Source organism: Aspergillus udagawae (genome assembly GCF_001078395.1).
Source record: "Aspergillus udagawae IFM 46973 DNA, scaffold_6, whole genome shotgun sequence".
Taxonomy (NCBI): Eukaryota; Fungi; Ascomycota; class Eurotiomycetes; order Eurotiales; family Aspergillaceae; genus Aspergillus; species Aspergillus udagawae.
This window is the reverse complement of record NW_025091269.1, coordinates 273,863-299,456: the sequence shown is the minus strand read 5'-3', so window position 1 is coordinate 299,456 and position 25,594 is coordinate 273,863. Positions and strand designations below refer to the sequence as shown.

The 25,594-nt window shown below is 50.1% G+C and overlaps 9 protein-coding genes across 9 annotated transcripts; 4 read left to right on the top strand and 5 right to left on the bottom strand.

Moving 5' to 3' along the window:
- Nucleotides 1–295: 295 nt before the first annotated feature.
- Nucleotides 296–4,989, top strand: Aud_007872 (putative ABC multidrug transporter; the record flags this gene model as incomplete). Its single annotated transcript, XM_043292760.1, has 4 exons — nt 296–399; nt 456–3,094; nt 3,148–4,825; nt 4,887–4,989. 4 exons carry the CDS (start codon nt 296–298, stop codon nt 4,987–4,989), a joined length of 4,524 nt encoding a protein of 1,507 aa, XP_043148695.1.
- Nucleotides 4,990–5,530: 541 nt separating this feature from the next.
- On the top strand, nt 5,531–7,468 carry Aud_007871 (uncharacterized protein; the record flags this gene model as incomplete). The annotated part of the gene is made up of 1 exon (XM_043292759.1): nt 5,531–7,468. One exon carries the CDS (start codon nt 5,531–5,533, stop codon nt 7,466–7,468), a length of 1,938 nt encoding a protein of 645 aa, XP_043148694.1.
- Nucleotides 7,469–8,705: 1,237 nt separating this feature from the next.
- On the bottom strand, nt 8,706–9,361 carry Aud_007870 (uncharacterized protein; the record flags this gene model as incomplete). The annotated part of the gene is made up of 5 exons (XM_043292758.1): nt 8,706–8,776; nt 8,831–8,953; nt 9,010–9,025; nt 9,094–9,150; nt 9,218–9,361. The coding sequence occupies 5 exons, from the start codon at nt 9,359–9,361 to the stop codon at nt 8,706–8,708; spliced, it is 411 nt and encodes a 136-aa protein (XP_043148693.1).
- A 3,487-nt stretch (nt 9,362–12,848) lies between these two features.
- xlnD (beta-xylosidase XylA) lies at nt 12,849–15,227 on the bottom strand (the record flags this gene model as incomplete). The annotated part of the gene is made up of 1 exon (XM_043292757.1): nt 12,849–15,227. One exon carries the CDS (start codon nt 15,225–15,227, stop codon nt 12,849–12,851), a length of 2,379 nt encoding a protein of 792 aa, XP_043148692.1.
- Nucleotides 15,228–16,603: 1,376 nt separating this feature from the next.
- On the top strand, nt 16,604–17,759 carry Aud_007868 (putative phosphatidylserine decarboxylase; the record flags this gene model as incomplete). Its single annotated transcript, XM_043292756.1, has 3 exons — nt 16,604–16,844; nt 16,898–17,456; nt 17,519–17,759. The coding sequence occupies 3 exons, from the start codon at nt 16,604–16,606 to the stop codon at nt 17,757–17,759; spliced, it is 1,041 nt and encodes a 346-aa protein (XP_043148691.1).
- Nucleotides 17,760–18,122: 363 nt separating this feature from the next.
- Nucleotides 18,123–20,726, bottom strand: Aud_007867 (putative ATP-dependent RNA helicase DBP6; the record flags this gene model as incomplete). The annotated part of the gene is made up of 1 exon (XM_043292755.1): nt 18,123–20,726. The coding sequence occupies one exon, from the start codon at nt 20,724–20,726 to the stop codon at nt 18,123–18,125; it is 2,604 nt and encodes an 867-aa protein (XP_043148690.1).
- Nucleotides 20,727–21,078: 352 nt separating this feature from the next.
- Nucleotides 21,079–22,777, top strand: Aud_007866 (phosphatidylinositol N-acetylglucosaminyltransferase subunit A/GPI3; the record flags this gene model as incomplete). Its single annotated transcript, XM_043292754.1, has 5 exons — nt 21,079–21,095; nt 21,150–21,181; nt 21,235–21,269; nt 21,321–21,709; nt 21,763–22,777. 5 exons carry the CDS (start codon nt 21,079–21,081, stop codon nt 22,775–22,777), a joined length of 1,488 nt encoding a protein of 495 aa, XP_043148689.1.
- Nucleotides 22,778–22,966: 189 nt separating this feature from the next.
- On the bottom strand, nt 22,967–23,634 carry Aud_007865 (uncharacterized protein; the record flags this gene model as incomplete). Its single annotated transcript, XM_043292753.1, has 2 exons — nt 22,967–23,488; nt 23,536–23,634. The coding sequence occupies 2 exons, from the start codon at nt 23,632–23,634 to the stop codon at nt 22,967–22,969; spliced, it is 621 nt and encodes a 206-aa protein (XP_043148688.1).
- Nucleotides 23,635–24,411: 777 nt separating this feature from the next.
- Aud_007864 (ADP-ribosylation factor family protein) lies at nt 24,412–25,217 on the bottom strand (the record flags this gene model as incomplete). Its single annotated transcript, XM_043292752.1, has 2 exons — nt 24,412–25,112; nt 25,169–25,217. 2 exons carry the CDS (start codon nt 25,215–25,217, stop codon nt 24,412–24,414), a joined length of 750 nt encoding a protein of 249 aa, XP_043148687.1.
- Nucleotides 25,218–25,594: the final 377 nt, after the last annotated feature.

Here is a 25,594-nt window from a genome sequence, read left to right as displayed (position 1 = left end):
CAGCCAGCCATTGCACTATTCGATTGCTTATCTCCTTGCTTTTTGATCCGGTTTAAACCATTGTCTATTATCGGAAGCTGTGCCGTGCTGCGGCTATTTGTACGATGGACAAATCATCAGTTTGTCGATACGGGGTGCAATAGCAATAAACTCAACCTCAAATGGCAGTCGCTTAGCGATCAGTCACTAAACAGGGGATTTCTGCTTTGCCCCCGGAAAGCCACGCTTGATGGTTGCCAAGTAGGAACCTCAATAAAGAAGGCAAGCTTTGCTTTCCCGTGTCGAAGTCGCCGCAATGGAGCTTTTGCCTGGGGTTTCACAATATGTCGTAGCTCCTACGACATCGCAGTTTGTGGACGGAGATATCTCTGTTTTTGAGGACAGCGGTCAAGCGCAAAGGTTTGTCTACTTTTTTGTCCTCCTAATAGTTGCCTGAAACTGATGCAAGAAGCTAGAGCTCTCTGGCGATATCGGACACAGAAACTGTCCGCCTTCGTGTCCACTGGAAATCTGCACCTCGGGGCGGTCTCTGCTTCATGCCTCGTACTCATCCTATCAACATGTCTTCATCATGCTGTTTGGGCTTTTAAGAAGAAGCATCGTGGCCGCATAGATGCTACCTCTGCTGTTTCAGAGACCACTGTTCCCGTGCCCATTGCTCTTGCGCACCTGGCGGCTGCTATGGCGGCTTGTGGTCTGAGTTGGGGTGAAGTATATAGCAGAGGAGATTGGAAACAGTCAATACTCTTCAGCTACATTGTATTATTGGCTATCGCGAGACTTTGTTTCCAGGGTGTCATGCACTGGATTCATTTCTATGGCCACTTGAACATGATGACCTTAGCGGCTTTGTCTCTAGCAATTGTGAAGGATCTTGTCCCCATGGCGATTGTTGGCTCGACTTACCGTCCAACTTTTCTTGCAAGTGCCTCACTAGCCTGCGTGGCTGCTATGCTGGTAGTTGTGTTTGCGAGTCCTCGGCCTCGTCCCCTGATCTCGAATGCCGAAATCCATGATGCACAGTTGGAGACGGATGTCTCGCCGGAGGAAACATGTTCTTTGTTTTCGTACTATTGCTCCTATGAGTGGATCACTTATGTGATCTTTCGTGGTTGCCAGAGAGATCTGACCATGGATGACTTGCCGCCGCTTCCCTCATATGACGAGCCGCTGAAGTGGCTGGAGAAGATCAAGAAGCAGCGCCAAAAAGGCGGGAAAACGTTTCGAACTTTGTGCAGACTGCTGAAGACAGAGATCAATAGTATGATTTGCTGGGCCGCGATTACTTCCATGGCAGATTTCTTCGCCCCATTTTCCATGCTGCAATTGCTGGCATACTTGGAAGACCCGACTGCCGCAGTCGTGCATCCTGCCCTCTGGATTTGTTTGCTATTCATTGGTCCTATGATGCGGTCTTTTTGCTATCAACAGTACATCTTTACAGCCACAAGGCTCCTTGTCCGCGTCAATATCTCGCTTGTCCAGGAGATCTATCAAACCGCTATGCGATCGCATATCTACGATGATTCTGTACGTCCACATGGCACACCACGCCCTCAGGAGTCGGCGACACACAAGGCACATGCTCAAAAGCGCACAGGGAAATCTAGCCAAGCTAATCTGACAAGTCTTATGTCATACGATGTTGATGCTATATACAACTCCCGGGACATCTTTTATGTAGCTACTGCAGTGCCGATATCCACTACCATTGCCATGGTCTTCCTTTACCGAATGCTCGGGTGGCCATCCTTATTCGGTGTCCTGACGCTGTGCTGTTTGACTCCGCTTCCGGCTCTGGCATCACGCAGGGTCTCACGCATCCAGCAATCCGTGTTGAGGGCAACTGATGTCCGTCTTGCCAGAATTTCAGAGTACTTGAATTCTATCCGAACCCTTAAGTTCTTCGGATGGGAGCCAGCTGCTGTGTCTTCGATCAATGAGATCAGAAGCGTGGAGCAACGACGCCTCTGGAGGCGAAGTGTCTTTGCTGCTGCTATTTCTATGGCAGGTGATCTATTGCCTATGATGAGCTTGCTTGTCATGTTCTCTGTCGTAGTTTTATTTACGGACCGTTCTTTGCGGGCTCCGGTTGCCTTCACATCTCTGTCAATCATGGAGACACTGCGTTCTCAGTTCGTCTGGCTCTCAAATATCAGCAGATATTCAGCCCAGGGTGCGGAGTCGCTTCGTCGAGTAGATCACTTTTTTGACACAGCAGCCGAGATCAGACGCCATCCAGACGGACCATTGGAGCTCAAGCACGCAACGTTTCGGCGAACACCGATCGCAGATTTCCGGTTACAGGACATCTCTATTTCTTTCAAGCATAATGCCCTCAATGTCGTGGCAGGCCCAACTGGGAGTGGGAAAAGTTCTCTACTACTATCGTTGTTAGGTGAGACTGTGCTGCAGTCAGGAACAGCCACCTGCCCTCAGGACGTGGCCTATGTACCACAGTCGCCATGGCTGCAGAATGACACAATTCGACAGAACGTTATCTTTTACAGCTCGTTCGACGAAGCCCGGTACAATACCGTCATTGAAGCCAGCGGTCTTATCCAGGATCTTCAGCAGCTTCCCGTTGGTGACCTCACCCTAGTAGGTGAGAGAGGCACGTCGCTGTCAGGTGGTCAGAAGCAACGTGTCTCTCTCGCCAGGGCACTGTATTCGAGGTCATCTACATTGCTCTTGGATGACATATTTTCCGCACTAGATACACATACGACCAGCTTGGTTTATGACAAGTGTTTCCGCAGTGGTCTGTTAGCAGACAGGACCATTGTACTTGTCACGCATTTGCCAGCTGCCCTGAAGGACGCTGATCAGGTTGTTCGGCTCAACCATGGCAAGGCTTCCGTAATTAACACGGCTGCTGAGTCCTCGAAGGCACACACACAGAGTGTACCAGACGTCGCCGAAGGGGCAGAGCAGGACGCAGCAATCAGCGGTTCTTCAACAATGGCAGAAGGGTCTTCTACTGAATCAGATGCCACCGTCAATGTCTTGCCCAATGTTCGCGCACAGCAATTTGTACAGACAGATCGCATTGTCAAAGAAATGTCGGCTACAGGTCGCGTACCACGTACATTATGTGAGTTTTACACCAGTTCAGTAACGCAGTCATCGACGCTAATGTGTCTGCAGTCTTACGTTACATGCTGTTGTTTGGCGGAATCTCCTATGCGATAGCCATGCTGCTAGCAACCGTCACAGTGCAATTTGCATACTTCTCAATCACATACTGGCTGTCTATTTGGACAAGCGCGTATGAGAAATACGAACACCCTAACTCACTGTTCTACTTAGCCGTGTATGCTGCAGCGATAATTTCGTTTCTCCTCCTTCAACTCACGAATAATCTTCTATATCAATATGGAAGCTGGACGGCTGCCAAGAAGATGCACACGAAACTGGTGGAAGCAGTACTCTCTGCCCCGATCTCATGGTTCGACCAGAACCCCATCGGGCGTGCTATAAACCGCTTTGGAAATGACACCAGGTCAATGGATACTGTTTTGATTGATTGGCTGCGCATGTCCATTGAAAATGGGCTACGCTTCTTGCTGCGAATAGCGAGTATCGCTTCGATCATGCCGATTTTTGCGCTCCCGGCCGCCGTGATTTGCACGATAGGCTTTTTCATCGGGGAGATGTACACCCGGGCCCAGATTTCCATTAAGAGGTTATGTTCAATCAACTACTCTCCCATATTCTCCCATTTCACTGATTCCCTGGCTGGCATGACTGTCATCCGAGCCCGAGAAGGCATGACTGGGGTTTTTCAGAAGCTGTTGGCGGAAAAGCTTGCAGTTCATGCTCGTTCCGCAGAAGCCCAGTACAACTGCAACCGTTGGGTTTCAGTCCGATCAGATTTATGCGCAGCGTCTGTCGCAGCATCGGCGGGATGCGTAGCGTATTTCTGGTCGGGATCCGCGGGCCTCGTTGGATTCTCATTGACCAACGCCATTGGCCTCAGTCAGACAATCCTGACGTTGGTCCGCACGATGAACGAACTCGAAGTCGAACTCAACTCGTTCCAGCGAATAGGCGAATACGCGGAGATCGAACCCGAAGAGAAACTGAGTGACAAGGAGCGCACCAAAGCGGACACCATACCTGCCAGCTGGCCAACACTTGGGAAAGTGGAATTTCACAGCGTCTCGGCCCGCTACCAGCCCGACGGTCCAGACGTCCTACGAAACGTCTCCTTTGTGGCTAAACCCGGCGAACGCATCGGCATCGTAGGCCGAACCGGCAGCGGCAAGAGCACCCTCGGCCTCTCCCTGCTCCGCTTCGTCAATCTTACGTCAGGCTGTATCACAATCGACGGCCTCGATATCAGCCAGATCCGCCTGCATCGTCTTCGTACAAGCGTCACCCTCATCCCTCAAGAGCCCGTCCTCTTCTCCGGCGACGTGCAATCAAACCTCGACCCATTCGGCGAGGCCAGCGAGACAGAGCTGCACTCCGCTCTATCCGCCTGCACCTCCATCCAAGTGCACGGCGGCACCACCGCCGGAGAAACAAGCAACAACAAACCAACCCGCGCCCTCGCCCTGGACACCCCCGTCGCCTCCAACGGAGAGAACTTCAGCCAGGGCCAGCGACAGGTCCTCAGTATCGCGCGGGCGGTCTGCCGCCGGTCCAAGGTCGTGCTGCTGGATGAGGCGACCGCATCCGTGGACCACGAGACGGATATGCATATGCAGCAACTGCTACGGAGCATGTTCCCTGATTCGACGATTATCGCGATTGCGCATCGGCTGCGGACGATCATGGATTATGACCGGGTGCTGGTTATGGCTGAGGGGGAAATCATTGAGTATGTCATTCCCTTTTATGTTTTTGTTTATCCATGCGTTCTCGGAGGCTAACTTGGAAAGGAATGATTCCCCCGCGAATCTTATTAAGAGGCAAGGCGTTTTCTGGAGTATGTTGAAGAATACAGGGGAGTATGATGAATTGATTCAGATGGTAAGGGAGTAAATGTTCTACCGGCAGGCGCAGTGCATATTTCGGCCATGCCTATTGTGCCCTGGATACCAGTAATATACTCATATGCATACGCTGAGGTCAGGCAGTAAACGTCTTCTCCAGTGGTCTCTTGACCTCTGCCCCAGATTGGTGCACGAAATGCCTGGCGTCTCCCTGTCCATAGCTCGGTACGTTGTCTAACTGTGGCTTGGCCCTGGAGACTATACCATTTTGGGAGTCGGTCATCCCATCATACTATGAAAGCATCATTATATCTACTATAGAGCTCAGCATTTTCATTCACTGTCTCTCTACTCTCAGTTTCCTTCTTCTTTATCTTCTGTCTCAGTCTCAGTCTCATTCTCAGCCACTTTTCTGTCTCACTTATTGCTCCCTGGTCACCACTTAACCACCTACATGAGCTACACTTCCTTTACGATCCTCAGTAAACACATCGCCCATTGGCCCCTCTCTCTACTTCTCTAGAATTGTCATTAGCTGTTATCTATCTCGCCATATCCAACTCGACGTTCCTGCGGTAACAGTCCTCAACATGTCGGTTCCACCTTCCAACCCGAACCCATCATTTGGATTCCCAACGCTCCCGGGTTCGCTTCGGAAGAGGCGATCCCTTTTACGGGAATCGGAAGACAGTGATGGCACGATGGGGATTGAACAATACCTCATGAGCTGTGACCCTTATCGTTCAACAAATTTGCCCAACTTCTGGCCGTATCCATTGATGTTGACCGAGTCCAGAGAGCTTCAAGAGACTCTTCGACCAGTTAAATACGGTATAAGCGCCATCCTAAAAGCACACGGATTCGCTGAACGCGTCCCATTCCTGCCGTATGTCGCGCAAAAGCCTCATTACCCGGGAGGCGACACACCAGTCAATCTGCTCCGCGTGATACTACTGGCTGCTGATGATCACCCAAGACGCTTCGGCCCAGCGAAGGATGACCTCACACGCCTTCTCAATGAAAGGGGCATTACGGACATGTTCGTTGAGATTGTCAATATTGATCTGTGCTTTCAACCATCTCTGTTCCCGATGCCGCCTGACCATGGCCTAGTGGTCGGCTTTGAAGAAGGGAAGCAAAGTATTCTCGATCTCCTTCAATCAACACTTGGGAACAACTGGAGACTGCTCTGCCCGTTCAACGTCGGGCGGGTGGAGGCAGAGGCCGGCCCAGGGGTTGTAATCATCGTGGATCCCCTCACGCGTGCCAATTGGTCTGTTTTGGACACGGAGATCAAATCATTACTTGCAAGACACTGTCAGCTCCAAACCATCGAGGTAGAGTTTCTCCCCGGAGACCTCAAGTTCCTTAATGGAACGTCCTTTGCCGGCAGGGCGGACGGGCCAGCCATGGGGTCCTCCGTTGGTATTCATGGAGATACTAATTCGGGGACACTTGGTGGGTACGTGACCCTCACGAAGGGCGGCGAGGTCTTGAAAGGCTTCCTAACCAATTACCATGTCGTCAGTCCCTTAGGCCCCAAGTCAGGCCCCCCCGACAAGTGTCTCGCTGACTCGGGTCGTTTTGGAAGTTCGTGGATGCGCCAAACAGAAATGAATCAGTTCGAGATGGAGAGTTTCTCTCGTCAGGACACACAAGCCACCTTATCCGATCTCGACACTAAAATAAGTGCCACGAACGAGCAGATCGAGAGGTTGTCTGAAAGAATACGCGAGCGAGAAGAAATGGGCGGCGGATCTGCGACAAAGCTTCGAGACCGGTTAAACAACTTCCAGTCAATAGTCTCCGGCTACCGTCGCGAACACCAGAATGTCACTAGCATGCCCCATCTTATGGGAAGGGTGACGGCCACCTCCGGGAAGGCTATATTGGGCAAGAGAATTAGTGACTGGGCGTTTGTCCAGATGAACGATGCCGCCATCGAGAAGTTCTTCCGACCTAACCACATGTTCCCTGTTCGGGAAGACCAGCAACCAGGCCGATACAAAGCTGGGGAAAGCCTTGCGCCGTCTGCGGGCGAGACTCTAACAGACTTCGGCCCGCTCGTGGAAGGCGATGTATACTTCAAGATGGGGCGCACGACGGGAGTCACTACAGGCGTTTGCCATGGCACGCGGGCAATCTGTCACTGGAAAGACAGCATAAGATACGACCTTATTGGTAACGAGAATGGCCTGTCAGTAACTACGACTGAGGAATATATCATTGTGAGTAAGAGACTAGACAGCGCTGAACACACGCAAGCCTCATTTGCTGAGGATGGTGATTCTGGATCAATTGTTATCGATACAGACGGAAATGTCTGTGGACTTGTCTATGCTGGCTTCAGTGGCAAATGCGGACCCCCCGGTAATGAACATTCCTATGTTAACGCCGGCCTCGTGACACCCATCACCGAAGTGGCACAGTCAGTGAAGCTTCTGACAGTGCGCAAGGACAAGGATAACAAGATCATCAGCGCACCAGCCGAGCTCGGACTCCCTCAACCCTCTGAATCACAGTCTTGAAGTTTGAATGCCTTTCCCAGTCGTTCCTGAGGTCTCTGCCCAGCTGGCTGTACCAAAGCTCAGCCTTGTCACTCAGGTTTTGACGGAATAAAATTCGGCGATCATGGTTCCCACTTCTACCGTTGCCTTTGACATGCGATTTCTCAATCTCAACTGCGTATTCGATATCTTCGATGTATTGCTGCGGATTCTCTGTGCCGTCACGGCGCCTGTAAAAGGGTTTGATGTTTGACTTGGTCCTCTTGCTTCTTCGTGTTGATCGGATTGATCCGGATTCGAGTTCGTTGGGTGCCATGTATGGGACGATCGATATCACTATGTACCTGACTGGTGCCTTAGAACTCGTCGGGCTACTGGCTTGGTACTGATTGCTCCGCTTGTGAGTCAAACTGGAAGTCGAATAGGTGGCTTTGATGTCCGACATTTTAAGGCAAAATAATCTTTCCATATGTAAAATAACTGCTTTGCTCAGGATCACCGTTAACGGTGTCTGCTGCCTCATTAATATGGATTCCTGTCGTCTCAAAACCACTGGTCTACAACGGGGTCAGGATCCTCAGATAGATTGCGGTTCCTCGGTCTCCTTTAGGTAGGAAATACCCTTCCTCTTGCATGCAGAAGGGTGCGATTGTATGAGATTTTGATTGTTCAGGGTGTTTTCAGGGTATTTTATGGCCTCAGTGTAATATAGCAACTCTTAAGCATATCAGTGTCAATAATTATGCTGGACCCGAAATGATCGACTTCAAAAACTGGTAACATTCGCACTGGGAATATTCGCCTCCGTTAGTCTCCTCCACCCTGGTCGACTGAGGCTTGTCGATCAGGGTCGTTAGCTTTATTATTCTCTGGAGCTCCTCGTCCAGGTCTTCCTCGTTGTATTCAACCGTCGGCAATTCTTTCATGCAGTCAATCGGGGCCATGCAGGTGGTTAGTTCGCGTCAGATGCTGTCCTGGCCACAGATCTATGCTTTATGCATACCTTGATGAGGTGATAAATTGTATAAGATAGTCTATCTCCTCATCCATTTTAGAAGGGGTAGGGCCACCAGCCTGCTCAAAAGACTATATATTCACCGCTACTAATAATAGTCTAAAGCGCGCTTCTACCTAACCCCCACAGGACCTGATCCTTAGCAACTAATTCCAATGAGTCGTGCATCCATGGCTCGCTTGTCCAAGCATCTTGGCTGCTGAAACTATGGCAACGTTTTATCAGCTCCCATGTCCAGGCCATTTACTCAATTTTTCGGGCTTGTGGATATCCCTCCTTGCGTTCAGCTCCAATAAAACCGAGGATGAAGAACTCTAGTTACCCAATCAGTATTTTTTGTGGGAGCAATAGTGTACTAAAGATCTGACCTCCAAGACTAAGTCTGTTGTCCCCGTCAACCTCTGCTTCTTGGAATGTCTTGTGAATATTATCACAAGCTTCTTGATTAGTAGGTCGATAAACATTCATTAATTCACCGAGCGTGACATGACCTGAAAATTGGTTATTTTAATGACAATTTAATATGGCCATCTTTCAGATCTCTTACCATCTAAATTCCGATCCTACACAAAGTAATCATGCAGTTCAGAATACTGAAATTAAAGTCTTTCAAGGACTTTGCTGGACATACCGCTTCATAAAAGGCCTTCAGTAGGCCCTTTATCTGGCCGATGGAGTAAAAGATGTTCTAGTTAGCTAGTCAGCAAACAAAACAAGAGCAGTATAAAAGAAATAGCCAGGGATGGCTCTCTTACGTTTGGATCCTTCTCATCCAACTCTTTTAGATACGCTTTCCGAAGTTCCTCTCTCTTCTTGGCTTCTTCGGCATCTCGTTTTGCATAAGATTGTGCGACAGCCTTCCCTTCCTGCGCTTTCAAATACGCGTAATATCCGGACATGACTTTGTTCTGCTGCTAAGATTGGAACTAAAAATGGGAAACGAGTGTATCAGCCGAAACCTGAGAAATAAAAATGTTTCTTATAATCACAGTGTCTGCTGGATATTAGGACACAGAGGATCCGCAGGAATACATCGAAGATATGTCGACTTAAATATTCGTTCCCAGGAGTTGAAACAGCTGATGACAATGCGCGCTGCAGCTGAAAGCGGACGCTATCCACTGCAAGACGATCTGCATGTAGAATGTATGACTTGTACGTTCCAGCCTATGATTTTTGCTAAGTTCTTCCGCATGCGGCAACCATGTATTTTCTCCACTGCATGTGGTAGGACGTATACACGCTACATTTGATGGCATATAAAATCCGCATGCGGCTGGTGACCAGGATGAAATCCATTTTTAAAAGTTCATCTATTAGTCATTACTAGAAGCGGAAAACAAAGGTTATGGTGAGATTTCTGATTCCCTGCATAAGGTCTCCTACAATCTGTGAATCAAAGAATGTAGATAGTGACGCCTGTTTCAAGACAAGCTGTGGTTAATTAACACTGGATCCATAATCACTCTGCAATTGAACGCAGCGCATCCACTGAACACCTGGGAGGAGGTTGGACGTGTTTGTTTTCCTGATATAGCATTTGATCTCCGCTTCTATGCCTTGAACGTTGATGGGTAGGCGAACGTCCTTGGTCAACTGGGTTCGGGTGTCGTTCGCTATGCTAATCTCCTTTCCTTCATCCGAATGGATGCGGATGCTCGTTAAACCTGGCTTGACCATGTGGCGGACTATATCCTCGTTGACCGGGTTCCATTTTGTCGCCTGACAGTGTCATACGGCCAGAGTCTTGCTACATACGGATGGTGGAGGGATCAGGACTATAGCATATAGAATTGTCTTCATTCTTGCCTGGTATATAAAATATACTACCGAAGTATCGAGATCATGCATGCATGGTAATGACACTGCCATAGCGATGGTATTCACTTGGCCTTCTTAATATGATAGTTGGAACTATGGTGTGGCTTCTTGTCGGCTGGTAGACCGGCCTCAACGCGAGCATCGGCAGGGGTGAGCTTATGAGGACCTTGAAGATGCATGATGAGGCATTGACAACGATTCGTGGTGTATGGACATCTCTGGCAGGTATATTGCTCAGTTCTCATCTTTGTCTTCTTGCCGGGCATGCTCTTGGTGTCCAGTCATGTACGTTTCTGATGTGTGCAGTGATGGCTTTTGGTGAGATGAACATCGGAGGACATTCTTTGCATTAGAATGGTCTTTGTTTTATCTCTGTTCAGTTCTTGGGTCTGTGTATCTTGCAAGGATCTTTGAATTGATCCCGTCCCGTAGTTGAAAGACTGACAGACTTAGGCTCATAGCCGTGAGATGGTCTGTGACTCCTGCCAAAGGATACATCTGCCTGAGGGTGTTTGTAACCATCGCAGAGTGGCATGACTGTGCGAAGTCTAATGATCTGTCCGGTCTGAGTATCTGACTTCGAGAGTAACACCAGGCCGTATTCCACCATTTGGGACAATGAAACACTTCGGCATTTTTAAACTATAATCTTAGTAGATGCTGATATGACAGGAAGACTGTATGCGACATACCTCCTAGAAAAGTGGCCACCGAACCCATTCAAGGTAACATTTAGGTGAGGATGTAACGATCCGTGGCCTATGTATTTTTGTACCCTCATCTTGACTAGCCAGTCGTTGAACTAATCAAAGCCGCTCCCGTGAACCCATGTTGGCATTTGAGGTGAAGAGTTCGAGTGGAAGCTTTCATTGTTCCTGATAACAGCTACTGATGCCAAGTCTGGAGACGTAGTGGCCAAGCATCTTAACGGACGGGAAAGCGAGGGACAGCACGATACCTGAAGTCCCTAGCAGGGTAATTATCTGGTCCAGGGGGTTGAGATGTTGCTCCGTGTTGCTACTATAGTTGACGGCGGCCCTTGTGCAGCATGCTGAACTGTCTTCTATGTCAGTGCTCACCTGGGCCTGGGGAGTCGCTGTCGCTATCCATGGTGGACTGTGGTTGGTCTGGAAGACCGTCTGCCCGAAAGTGGAGGTGGAGCCTCTAAGACCGGCCCGTCCCGTCCCTTTAGTGCATTTAGATCTCAACCGTCAAGTAACTTAACAAGAGCCAACATTAGACGACGGAGAACCAGGAACGGAAACGGTAGCAGCAGCGGCCGCAGGCGCTTCACGGCACCAGAAGGGGCCGGAGTTAGGAGCGTTTGATAGGCATCTTTGGCTATCTGTCTTAGCAACGTCTTTACGTCGTCTCCCCAGCGAGGACCTACCTTGTCCGGAAGAAAAAAATGAGTACTTCCGTCATCACTGTCCAACAACATATCAATGGCTTCTGCAGCACCGCTAAGCAATGCCAGCCTCTGTAGCGCACATTGCAACTGCAGTAACTTCACACTTGGGAGTGGACGATTAACTGCGTCGTCTGTCTCCATCCAAATCTTGTGGCCAGACGAAATCAACTGTTTTTTCAAAGCTGTAGAGAACAGCATTTTTATCGCTGCCATCGTGCCGGCGTTGGTCCCAAGTGTGCTAGATTTTGGGAAGCGCTCTCCATGTTTTGGCCACCCAGTACAATTAACGAATGGAAAGCCGACGTTCTCGGGGGCTTAAAAACACTGAGCTCTGCGCCAGTAGGATCACACTCAGCGCAGACGCGCATGTATACTGGGGAAAAAGGCCTCTTCGCCTTGAAGCCTGTTTCTATGAGTGAAGATCAGAGAACTCTCGAGCTCGAGTTCCACTGGCTGCGTCCTGTACCGCGATCTTCAACTGTACTCCTAACCGATATACCCTCTTTCGAAGAGTCTCTGCACGAGAGCAAGGGTAAATATGGGCACTTTCCACGGAATTCCCGATCTTTGTTATGGTGCAATGCTCGCCATCCCTTTCAAGAGACTGTGGTAGAATCAAGTCAGCCCATTTGTAAATGCATGTTGAAGTCATACACCTACTGCTCGCTGTGCTGCGGCAGACCTCGGGGAGTCTGCGACTGGAGACGATCCAGTGGTGTCAAGAGACAGGGTGGATCAGGATGGTTTTGGCCGTGTGGCCTCCGTCACAGACCCATTAAGCCGAATAGGTCCATGAAGATAGCTAGTAATATGAAGAATGGATGGAGAAGGCAGAGCAGGAGACAGGGTATACAGGAGAAGAGAGATGATAATATCTATTCACTAGCTTATATCATTAAAAATACAATGGCAGTCAACGACATAGTTTATGAGAAAGGAAGCAATGGTATTAATCTCATTATCATCTGCATGATTATCTACTAGATTCAAATCTGCTAATTGGGCTAAGAATATTATGGAGTATTAGCTCAGCAAAGCCACAAAAGCCACGAAGCTTGTACAATGCCTTAATCTAGAGCGAAACTCTGATATTTACACAGCTAGCTCATTTCAGTTCCTCATCTCAAAATACTACCAACATATACTCTGGGTCATCATGCAGACGAAATCTGCTGCTCCTCTACAGGCCACTTGGAAATCACAGCCTCCCCGCCTGTCAACGCGAAATGCAGGACAACCGACCGCTCGTTGTTCAGCGCTAGCTCGTACTTCCCCGGGTAGAGGACCCGATTGCCCGCTTTATCCGTACGGGCCACGCTGTCGATGGTCACTGGGATTGTCATAGTCTGTGAATTGTGCGGTTTCAGGTTCGCCAACCGGTCGAAACCGACGAGCCACTTGTTCGGGTATGGAGCAGGGCCAGCGGTGGTGTTGGCGAAGAGCATAGCAGTGTAGTCGGAAGTGACCTTGCCGGTGTTGGTGATCTTCACCGTGAAGTTGAGGAAAGGCATTTGCTCGACGTTTGCAAAGCCAGGATGGGGCTGCGTGAGGAGGTCTTGGATGTTGTAGGAGGTTTTGTTCTTGTCTGCGGCGGCGAGGGAGGCACTGAAGGTGGTGTAGAAGAGCCCATGGCCGAACTCGTAGACGGGCGTGCCGGTGTACCACATGTAGGTCTGGCCCGGATTATTGCCGTGCGGCCGCAGGCTCATGTCGGTGGCTGGGAATTGGGTTGCGTATTTGGCCGGGTACTGGGTGACCACGAGTCGCCCGGCGGGGGCGCGCTTGCCTGTGATGATGTCTAGGAGAGCCTGACCGCCGGATTGCCCGGGGTAGCCACCCCAAACCAGGGAGTTGACGTTCTTGTTGGACTTGAGCGAGGAGGAGTCGACTTGGCCGCCGCCCATCTGGAGGACGATCAGTGGTTTGCCGAGTTGGCTCAACTGGTCGATGAGCTGTAATTGATTGCCGGGCCATGTGATATTCATGCGATCCATGGCTTCTGCTTCCACAGTGTTGTCGATTCCGCCCGCGAAGATGATGACCTCGGATTTCTTCGCAGCAGACAGAGCTGCGGAAAACCCGTCCGTGGAGTTGGACGAAGTGTTCGTGCCGAAAGCGTAGTTCACGTCCAAGTCAGAATTCTTGAAGGCTTCCAATGGACTAATCAGATAAGGCGCCGGTCCAAAGTAGTTGCCTTGAAGCTGAGTCGTCACATTCATCCAGGGGCCAATCAATGCAACACTGCGTATGGACTTGGAGAGGGGCAAGGTTCCGTCATTCTTCAGCAGGACAAAACCTTCGACAGCGGCTTCGTATGAGATATTCCAGGCATCCGTGGTCACGACATCGTTCCAAGTCAGGTTCCGATACACGCTTCCATTGCCATCGAAATAGCCGAGGCGCACCAGGTTGGTGTACAGGCGGATCACACCTCTTTCGATTTCTTCACGGGCGACCTCCTGCTCGTGAAAGGCTTCGAGGAAATAGTATTGATAAGTGGTGCCGCAATCAATGTCCGTACCTGCCCGGATAGAGTCGGCTGCGGCGCCGGTGATGTTGGCCGCAAACTCGTGGGGGTTCCAGACATTGTACGCCGCGTCACAGTCGCTGGACACATAACCATCCTCGACGAAGCCGAATGTGTCACGGAGGAGGGTCTGGAGGAAGAACGAATTTGCGCAGCTGGGCACCCCATTCACCGCGTTGTAGGAACACATGACGCTGTGCACTTTGGCGTCTCTGGCTGCAATAAGGAATTGAGGAGTGTAGTACTCGGAAAGATCCTGCTGCGTAATGTTCATATCGTTGCCCAGACGGGAGTGGCCATCCCAGCTCTCAATGTCGTAGCCTGCATAATGTTTGGCAGTGGCTACCAACTTGAGGTGTTCCGGATCAACGCCGCCCTGGATACCAGTAATATACTCATACGCATAGGCCGAGGTCAGGCAATAAGCATCTTCTCCAGGGGTCTCTTGACCTCTTCCCCAAATCGGGGCACGAAATGCGTTGATGTTAGGCGCATACACGTCCAGCCCATACCGCCCGGCGTTATTGAAAGCTCGTCCTTGAGTCGCGATGATGCTCGCGATTTGGTTGATCAAGGTTCGGTTCAAGGCCGACATTGTCAGGATAGGCATGGGAAACGAGGTGGCCCAGCTGTACTCGCCCTCTTTCGTGAAGTTGGCGCGGTCAAGTCCATGTAGAGCCTCGCTCCATACTTGGTACGGTGGAAGACCAAGCCTTGGAACACCAGGGCTGGTGTTACCTGTGTTGTTCACTAGCTCTTCAAATGTGAACATGGAGATCAGGGCAGCAGCTCGGTCATGCGGCCTAGCAGACGTGTCGCAAACTGGAGTCTTGCTGAGCGGTCCATTCTTGCAGTCAGGAAATGCCAGGTCAATCTTAGCAACCGTCTGAGGGGTGAGATTAGGATTCGCCTCCACATTGTAATTAACGTAGCTTGAGTTCGCCTGAGCAAGCGCGCAAGGCAACAGAGCTACCAGCACGGCAGCAAGAGATTTGGCAGCCGACATGTTGTGAGCATCCACGAGACTAGGGAGTTGTTCTTCTGCATCATGAGGTTGACAGATGAAGTGCTCAATTTATAGTAGGCTTCGGCAACTCTGGCAAAAAAAAAAAAAAAAAAAAAAAAACTGTGCGTCGTCCTACCTAGCCGGCATCTGTACTCCATCTATGCCATGGATGAAGACCCCCTAGCTTCTGGACTTTGTTTCCCCGTGTTCTTCCACATGCGGATGCCCGAATCCAGAAGGTCCCACAGCCGATCCTGAGCAAAGAGCGGAACGCGGGGATTCTCCAACATGAGAGAATGAAGAACAAGTTGACCGACTCACGCTCACAATTTAGGCTGAATTGAGTTTAAACCTAAATGATGATGTCAATTGTGTCTCCCGGTGTCCGTGCCATTCTCTTTTTGTTCGTATGGAGCTGTTTCAATGAGACGAGTGGACTAGTTGCCTAGAGAGCACTGAGACAAAATCAAGTGCGGGGGAACAATATGAGATTGAAATATGCTCAAGTCTGCATATATCTCGAATAGATGAGCAAGTCTAGTTTGTCAAGCTGTCTATGATATTCTGTAGAGAGCAGAGTCGAGGCCCTTACATACGGAGATACTGCCGGCAACGTCTTATTCCCAACGCAGGGAATTCCCGGGTGCAGCGACTTCCAGCTCGAGCTTTCAGGCTGAAAAGCCAGCGATGGAAGTCGAGCATTATTAATGCAAGCGTAATGGCACGATTATCATCACCGTCTCGTTGCAGTCGACCCACACTTCATCGAGCCAGCTGCTGATACTACAGCTATCGAGCTACGACAGCCAACGAAATTCTCAAACTGATAAAATTCTCTTCGTAGGTAGTCTATTTAGCCGATAACGAAAGGCTGTAGAAAGATGTAGCTTCCAAAGAGCAACAGGAAAGGCCCATCATTGCCGTAGAGGTAATGGATTATCATGGCAGGGGGACGATGCAACTAAGCTTCTGGTGGATTCTCGGCCAAACCCCCACCCGCCAACGCTTTACTGCTTCTGGGTTAGTATGACAGGGGGTTAAGTGTGGGGGGTAATATACGGAGCAGTAGTAGTGCTTGATGCTTAAGCTCTATACTATGGCTTGACATATATGGACATCATGATTTGGAGCAAGGGGCAATTTCACCATTGCAAACATGGATCCCTCAATTTAGAGTTGGCAACGTGCAGTGATGTCACGTGGTACCGCCCTAGGAATAACGCATCGTCAACTGGCTAAAAACAATCTGACATCGCGATGACATCACACCGAAAACAGCAAGACATTTGGTAGTGTAGATATCAAAGAGTTATGGGCTTCGTCAAAACAGCCCAGATGAGAATATCCAACTCTCATTCTATAAACTAGATATTCCAATGTCTGGCATCTTCGGCTATATCCACCAGCTGGTGGACCAGGCGTTCGCCTTCACCAAGCTCATCCAGAATCGTGAAGTTGGATGGCTGACAGTCGACCGCAAGACAGGCGAATACAAGCGCGAGAAGCAAGCATTGTGGAAGAAGTTCAAGCTACTACTACTTTTTAATCCCTTGACAGAATGGATTGATCAGACGCATCTCATTCGAATGTATACGCACGAGAAGAACCTCGCTGCAGGTTCGTTATCATCCTTCAAACATTACGGTCTGCGACCACTGACTGTATTCAAGGGCGCAAAGAAGGGAAACCCCAGTCCCACAATCAAATCAAAACCTTCATCGACTTTTACCAAATCGACATGTCGAAGTTCGACCCATCCGATCCGGAGAAATATGAGACATTCGAGGACTTCTTTGTGCGGAAGCACGCCCCCGGCGCACGACCAATCCATGCACCGAATGACCCCGCAAAGGCTGTCGTCGTTGCTGACTCACGAGTCGTCGTCTACCCAACCGTCGAAGCTACTCGCAGGCTCTGGATCAAGGGTTCCGAGTTCACCATACAAAATCTCATCAGAGACAAGGACCGTGCAAAGGCGTGGGAGAACGGTGCGGTGGCAAGCTTCCGTCTGAGCCCCCAGGATTACCACCGGTACCATTCCCCTGTTGAGGGGACGGTGAAGTGGCATAAGCAGATTCCCGGAGATTACTTCCAGGTTGATCCCGTGGCACTGCAGAGTTCGGTCAACATCCTGACGGAGAATGCGCGTTGCTGTGTGTGCATTGAGACTGAGGATTTCGGGTTGGTTCTTTTCGTGGCTATCGGTGCTACTGATGTCGGGACCGTGGAGTGAGTATACTTTTCTCAAGGGAAATCAAAGTCAAAAGGCACATGACTGACATGGTATGTAGTTTCAATGATGAAATGATGACTGCGGGACATCATGTGAAGAAAGGCGATGAAATTGGACTCTTCCAATTTGGTGGCTCAAGTATCCTAGTGGCTTTTGAGAGAGACCGGATTCGATTCGATGAGGACCTGGAGAAGTTGAGCCATCAGCAGATTATGGTGGATGTTGAGGTGGGTATGAGCTTGGGGAAAGCAACGCAGAGAGGACATACTGCAACAAACGTAGTTACAGCAAGTCTTTAGAATGTCTTCGCGTATGGTCCTCTTCTGGATGATTAACTAAACGGTCAAAGAGAAGCGAATACGGAGTACCTTGGGCGATATATTTCTTTTTAACCCACCTTTGCAGGGTAAGCAGGGCGAACAAGCACGGAGTCCGGGTCTTTTTTTGGCTGTCTAACTGGTCGGCGAGTCATGACATAGTCCACTTGCTATACCTATTCATTCTGTGGTAGTTAGCCCGTCTAGCAAAAGTTCACCAATGCCAGGTAAGAGCAAGTATTGAAGGGTTCCTGATTGAAATTCGGAGTGCATCTCTTTTTAATTAGCTATTTACATGTGCCTTCATCCTCAAATGTGCCACAGGCTTGCTATATGGTCTAAATCCTAAGCTCTGGGCGGTGTAGTTTTACTCCCACCCGTTTTTACCTCCTTCTCAAGGGCATCCAGTGCAGCTGTGTATCTTGACTTGATCTCGGCCGTAGTGTCCAGCTTCACATTCACCCTCTCAACCTTGGTGGATCGCGTAATCTTGCCATCCGAGCCCTTGGAAATCTCGTTGACAAACCAACGGCCCTCACGGTGTGCAACAAGTGTCCAGGCCGAGCCCTCCTTGCCTGCTCTAGCTGTACGCCCAACACGATGCACGTATGTCGTAACACTGGGAGGAATATCGTAATTGACGACGTGAGTCAACGACTCCAGATCGAGACCACGAGAAGCACGATCTGTAGCGACAATAACGGAAATCTTGCCTCGTCGGTAGGCAGTGAGCGTTTTCCGAGAGGCGGATGACTTATTAGACTTAATAATCGTCCCTACGCGGTTCGCCAGCGACGGATCGAGAAGTGAAATCAGCCGAGAAAGACGTGATGCGGATTCGGATGACTTGGTGAAAATGAGAACTGTCGTTCTTGCGGGCCCACCATGAGAAATATTCTTTTCCTTTTCGTCGCTTTCAGATGACATGGATACGTCAGACGACGAATCTGATTCGTCGCTCGATGAGCTATCGTCTTCTGAGTCTGAATCTGATTCAACTGAGCTGGACTCGTCAGAGCTCGTGTCGTCAGAGCTCGTGTCGTCCGAGCTGGTATCACTGGAGTCCGAGTCGTCGGAGTCCGACTCATCAGAGCTCGACTCGTCCGAACTGGACTCTTCGGTGTCTGATGACTTCGAGGAACGTTCGACAGAGCGTTGATTTTGGGTGTCTAGGTTGATATGAGACTGTAGCAGCCGAAGTAGGTAAAGTGGTTTTTGCGACCCATCGCCAACAGATACGGAGTACTCTTTCAACGTGGAGGGTAGAGTGAATTGTTCATCAGATGTTGTAGGGACACCATCATGCTCTGCTTCTTCGGTTGCAGTAGGCTCTGCCGAACCAATAATCACCAGCTTCGGATTTGCCAGTCGGAGAGAGTTCAACTTGGAGATATCTCTCGTCATCGTGGCGCTGAGAACGACCTTCCGGGGTTCTCTGCTTTGAATTGGAAGCCCCAGCTCAGCCATAAATTTACCGCTGGAGCCGAAGGTCTTGGGATTCTTGCGGGCATCCAGGGAGTTCATCACAACATCAACCCATTCTTGAAAGCTCTCGTTCAGAAGTCGATCTGCTTCATCAATAACCAACCATTCAAGATGTTCCAAAGTGAAACCCTTGGTGTAACGGAGATGGTCAACCAGACGACCCGGAGTACAGATCAAGATATCAATGTTTGGCTCCGCCTTCTGAACGTAGCCTGGCAAGGACTCGCTCAAGTCTCCTACTTCTGCAATATAGTTCGTGAGATTAAAATTCGTCCAATCTTCTCCAGTGAGATCGACAGTCTGCCTTTGCTTGGAAAGTTCAGGTCCATAGCATTGGTCAACACGCATCAATGTGCGCTGTTCGTCCTTGATCGCCACATTTCCCACAGCAGAACCGATACGAAGTCCAGCGCCAGTAGCGCATAGCTCACAGGCCTCTCTGGCTTGTTTCACCAATTCTCTTGTGGGCACTACAATAAGCCCTCTCATCCTGGGCGCCGGTGCCGGCTTCAGCGCAGTGACCAAAGGTAGTACATATGATAGTGTCTTTCCCGAACCTGTAGCGGCTGATATGCAAAGATCGCCCGGGTGTCTCCTGGGGCCTTGAAGAAGCAGTGGAATAACCGTAGATTGTACCGCAAAAGCTTCCTTGTATCCATGATCTTCGAGCACGCGAAGAAGATTTGAGTCGATTCCCAAATCTGAAAACCTGGCGCGCTTGCTAGCGGACTCTCTGAGGGGATTGGCCAACCAAGCAGGGAGTGATGAATAGCTTGGTTTCTCAGTCTCTTCTGTAATTTGTTCAGGCTGTGGAAGAGGCTCTAAGCCCTGTGCAACAACGGGTTCTGCGGTAAGCGGTCCTGTAGGTGTCCCGTTATCCGTACTGTCATTCTTCGCCTTTGCTGCCTCCTTCAACTTTGCAGATCTTTCGAACTTGGACAGAATGCCGGAAAACTTGTTCTTCTCAGATTTTGTGCCGCTCTCATCTTTAGAATTTTTGGTGGGTTTCAAAGTTTTGCCGGTCTTGTCCTCTTTCTTTTCCGAGCTGTCGTCCGAGTCGTCCTGGGGTCCCTTCATATGTGCAGACCCCTCATTAGATTCAGAAGCTCGTCTTTTTTCGCCCTTTGATTTCTTCTTAGACTTGGAGACCTTATCATCTGAGCTCCTAGCATTCGCTTTGCTGCTGATCGGCGAGACAGCACTACCTTTCCTGGTCTTTTCTTCGCGAACACCGTCCTCTTCCGAATATTTGTTCCGCTTTTCTTTGCTGGGCTTTTCTTTTGAACGGACAACGGTTGGCGAAAGGTTCCGAGTCTTTTTCGCTTTCTTGGTAGGTGTCGGTGTTGATGTCGCAATTGGGGAGCCATCCGATTCTCTCTTCCTTTTGTGAGACTTCTTCGCGGTCAGTGGAGTGGCTGAATCTTTTTCAACTGACGCATGATGCGCAGATTTGTCGCCAGCCATGATCCAACAAGAGCTGGCAGAATTGCCGGTTGCCGTGGTTGCTGAGACTGTAATCGTTTGTGAGATTCTTCTCGAACATGATTTCTTTCCATGGGGATATTTTTGTTGCTTACCCGGCAGAATCCATACACCGCCCCATACGCCGCCAGCGATCGGGCCTCAGGGATCAACCAGGTCTAGAGCTTCATTTGGAGATCACATTCGTCTGGTCGCATACTGTTCGCAGTACGCTGGTATACCCGGATGTGTGCTGGTTTTATGGGAGGGCGAATCTGCTCGCCATGGGTAGAGTGACAGCCGCTACATCTCAGAATTGTCTGGATACCAGCCTAGACAAGGCGGGGCAGCCAATATGCCCTACAACATTGCGTTGGTTTATCCCGTACTCATCGTGAACAGATGGAGCTAACATGATTTGCGCAGTATGGTTTGTGACTTCTTCTTTCCTCAACCAGGTTCGTCTCCTCGTCGCGCATTGTATCTCCGCAGGATTGACTTATTCTATCAGGGGGAGTTGAAAGTCACATATACCAACTGTCAACTGTATGAATATTCGCTCCTTTCACATGATATACCTGCTCATTGTTATTCCAGAAACTGATCGACCGCGGTCATAAAGTCATTATCATCACTCATGCATACAAAGGGCGGACCGGAGTTCGATATCTTACCAATGGTCTCAAAGTGTACCACATCCCCTTCTTCGTCATTTATCGCGAGTCGACGATGCCGACAGTTTTCTCCTTCTTTCCCCTTTTCCGGAATATCGTAATCCGTGAACAAATACAAATCGTTCATGGCCACGGTAGTATGAGCAGCTTATGCCATGAGGCCATTCTACATGCCCGAACGATGGGTCTACGCACGGTCTTTACCGATCACTCACTATTTGGGTTTGCGGATGCCGGTTCGATTTTGGCGAACAAGATGCTCAAATTCACATTGAGTGACGTTGACCATGTCGTTTGCGTCAGTCATACATGGTACGTGCATGGGAAGGCTAGGTTTATGTCCTGATTCTTACCCAGGGGTACAGCAAGGAGAATACAGTGCTTCGAGCATCGTTAGACCCTTTGATGGTCTCGGTCATTCCCAATGCTGTAGTCGCAGAAAACTTCCGCCCCCTTTCTCACGACCTTCGCAAAGGCGATCGAACGTCAGGAGAGATCGAGCCGCGACCACCGCCTGCACCAATCGGGCCGAACGATACTATCACGATTGTTGTCATCTCGCGTCTCTTCTACAACAAAGGGACGGATCTCCTGATTGCGGTTATACCAAGGATTCTGGCTTCCCATCCGAACGTACGGTTCATCGTCGCGGGCTCGGGACCGCAAGCCATCGATTTGGAGCAGATGTTGGAACGTAACGTGCTACAGGACAAAGTTGAATTGCTGGGATCGATTCGGCATGAAGAAGTTCGGGATGTCATGGTCCGAGGCCACATCTATCTACATCCGAGTCTGACAGAGGCATTTGGTACGGTCATCGTCGAAGCTGCTAGCTGTGGTCTTTATGTGGTCTGTACTCGTGTTGGTGGCATCCCAGAAGTGTTACCTCAGCACATGACGACCTTTGCGAAGCCCGAAGAGGATGATCTAGTCCTGGCGACTGAAAAGGCGATTGCCGCTTTGCGTTCGAACAAAGTGCGAACAGATCGATTCCATGATCAGGTCAAGATGATGTATTCCTGGACGGATGTGGCTCAACGAACAGAGCGTGTCTACAAAGGCATCACTGGTGATATCAGCCCGGAGGAATTTTATGGATATTATCCCGGCCAAGGCTGGGAAGCCAACGCTGACAGGGTGCGGAGTTTCGCTTTGATCGACCGGCTAAAACGATACTACGGGTGTGGTGTCTGGGCCGGCAAACTGTTCTGCCTTTGTGCAGTAATAGATTTCCTACTTTATGTGTTTCTCGAGATGTGGTTTCCGCGATCGAACATTGACATAGCCCGCAGTTGGCCCAAAAAGCTCGGTCCAAATGGCGAGAAGAGTCACCACCTCAACAACAGAGCTCGAATTAGCCAGGAGCGTGTTGCTCCATGAGTGAGCGAATGTCTACCCGTGACTGGATCATGTTCATTCTGATGTCCAACCTTTTTTGTTCCATTTGAGCACCGTTCCATTTATATGCATAGCAAATGCTGACCGTGATACCCACGCTAATTGGATGATTTATACAAGAAATGAAAATAGAACATTAAAAAACAAACCTCATCCCGCTTTTGAACTCGCCTAGTGCCTGGCAGCGTTATCCCTCTTGGTACCAGGCTCATACTTCCATTCGTGGGCCGCCGTCTCTGCCGACTGCGGAGGGATATCTTCGGCAGCCGCAACGCCCTTGTCGCCGTGCTGGTTGGGCTGGGCCTCTTCGCGCTCAATACCGCGCTGGTCAGCCAGTGTGCGCTCAAACTTGTCCTGACGGTAGCTGCCGACACCCTCGAGGCCGGCGCCCTCGTGCTTCCGGTGGTGCTGCCCTTCATGCTTGATTTCGGTATTGGTCTGGCCAGAGCCGGGGTGGCCCAGACCCTTGTGAACGTCCTTGGAGGTGGCTCCCCTCAAGGTCGACTCAGCAGTGGTCTTGACGGCCTCCTTTCCATGGCTGCGCTCGACCAAGGGGTTCAAGGCCTGGCCGCCGGACTCTCCGGTGGTGTTCGGGGTGTACGAACTGCTGGCAGGAGCAGTGCCGGGAGGATGAGTCTCGGCACGGAACTCGGGCTTGAAGTCTGCAGGGCTGACTTTTTGGCCTAATTGGTGCTGTTCATGGGTTAGTATAGCTCGTTTCGAAGTCAAGGGACACTTACGCCATCTTTTCTCATGGGAGCAGAACGCTGGACTGTGGGATGGATGAAGTCCTGGTTGCTACCATTGTCGAAGGAGTCGGCGTTGGCAGTGTGGCTCATGTTGAAGTTGTTGCAGATTAATTTGTAGGGAGGTCGTGTGCTTTGGTTTTGTGTAGAGACTGATAGATGAATATATTGATGATACTCGAACAACTGCTGGCAAAGTTTTTATAAGGCTCTGTGTAGAGGAACATCATCTCATCTAATCTACTCAGGTGGTGAAATAGAACATGACGTCAAGCTGATGGAGTTGACTTCATAGTCATCTCATACGCTCCTCTTCCACTGTCAACTTTCTTGCTGGGTAGAGAGGCGATCCAAAAGCAACTGGGATATCTAGCTTCAGATTGCATCCGCCAGTGTCCTGACGTCAAAAATGGAATCATGATGTGGGGAAGTTCCAGCCTCGACAGTCGCCCGATTGCGCATATAACCGGTTGATTGTACCTTTGATATACAGAGTATAAAGTATACATCATAGATTCTCCATTATTGAGATTTGAGGTTCTTGGTATCGTGGTGATTCGGAAAACCGGGCAAGCGAGTCCGTGAAGTTTGCGATAAGCTCCATTTTTGCCTTGTCTATTACTATGATAGCACAGGATCCAGTCAAAGTGACACCGTCATGGAATCGGATGGTTAATGCAAGTAATATATGCACAGAACTATCTAGGTATCTTGTATAAACAAAGCCCTCCAGCGCCAAAATCAGATAATCAATCACCAACAAGAAGGGTATCAACATTCCGCTGCCCAGAGATAGAGAAGCTAGCCGTGATAAAACTGGCATCCAGCAGCGGCCTGCAGTCCACACCAGAATTGTGACTACACTGAGCCTTATTTCATGATAGGAGGTCGTCCCTCCTTATTCCACTTGACTCGACTCTGGATCCATTCGACTGCTTCCCGAACTCCAGAACCCATCAAGGCACTGACAGGCAACACGCGGGTATCGCGCACTCCGCCACCGGATTCACCCTCAAAGACCTTGCGCACGAGACCCTCCTTGATGCGGACAACTTCAACGCAATCTTCCCGATCTTGTTTGTTGGCCAGCACTAGAATAGGGACACCAGCCACATCGGAGTGTTGTAAGACCGATTCCAGTACCTGGCGACACTCGTCCAGCCGTCCAAACTCGCTTCCCGGCGCATTGATCCCTGCCATTTCTTCGGTAACGGCGTCACCTCCGGGCGCGGATGGGCCGGACAACGAGCCAGGCTTCCGATTCGAGGGTAGACGGGTGATGTCTGGATCTTGTCCTACGTCCGTACTATCAACGACAAAGATGATAGCGTGGCAACTCGAATAGTAGCTCTGCCACAGATTTCGCATCGTGATTTGACCACCCACATCCCAAATTTTCAGGTACATGTCCGGTAATGGAATCGTGGCGACATTCTGGCCGACGGTAGGTACGGTTTTGCCTGGGTTGGGAGCAGTGGCGCCATCCGGACGGGGCAGATAGAGAGCCTTGATTTGCGATAGAAGCGTAGTTTTCCCCGCATTGTCTAATCCCAGTAGCAGGACGGAGTATTCTGAGCCCGTCTGTCAGCGACGCAAATGCAATGAGACCGAGATGCGTGATCCTTACCCTCCTTGCTGGTAGCGTAGAGGTATAGAGACTTGGCCAGATGATACATAGTTGCGGTCGGACGACCTATGGAGGCCAGTCCAGCACTCGGGAACGCAAGCCTCTAATTTCCAATCAAGACAAAGGTAGCCAAGCCCTTGGTGAGACAATCATGGCAGCACAGAGATCTTCGACCCCGACTTCCTGAATGTCTTCGAATGTTCCATCGTTTGTCCCTCCCTCTCCGGGACGACGATCCCCAGGATCCAATGAGGCCTAGTAACGGATCATGCGTCAGCTGTGTCCAAATCTGGTAAATAGGGCATAGGGCCAGTTGGGTACAACACCCTAGCCCTACATACCGTATCAGGAACCACGACCCCGCAACCGGATCCCGAATTCGGCCAGCGAATCTCATGATGACTTCACGCTGTTTTGGTCAGCGCC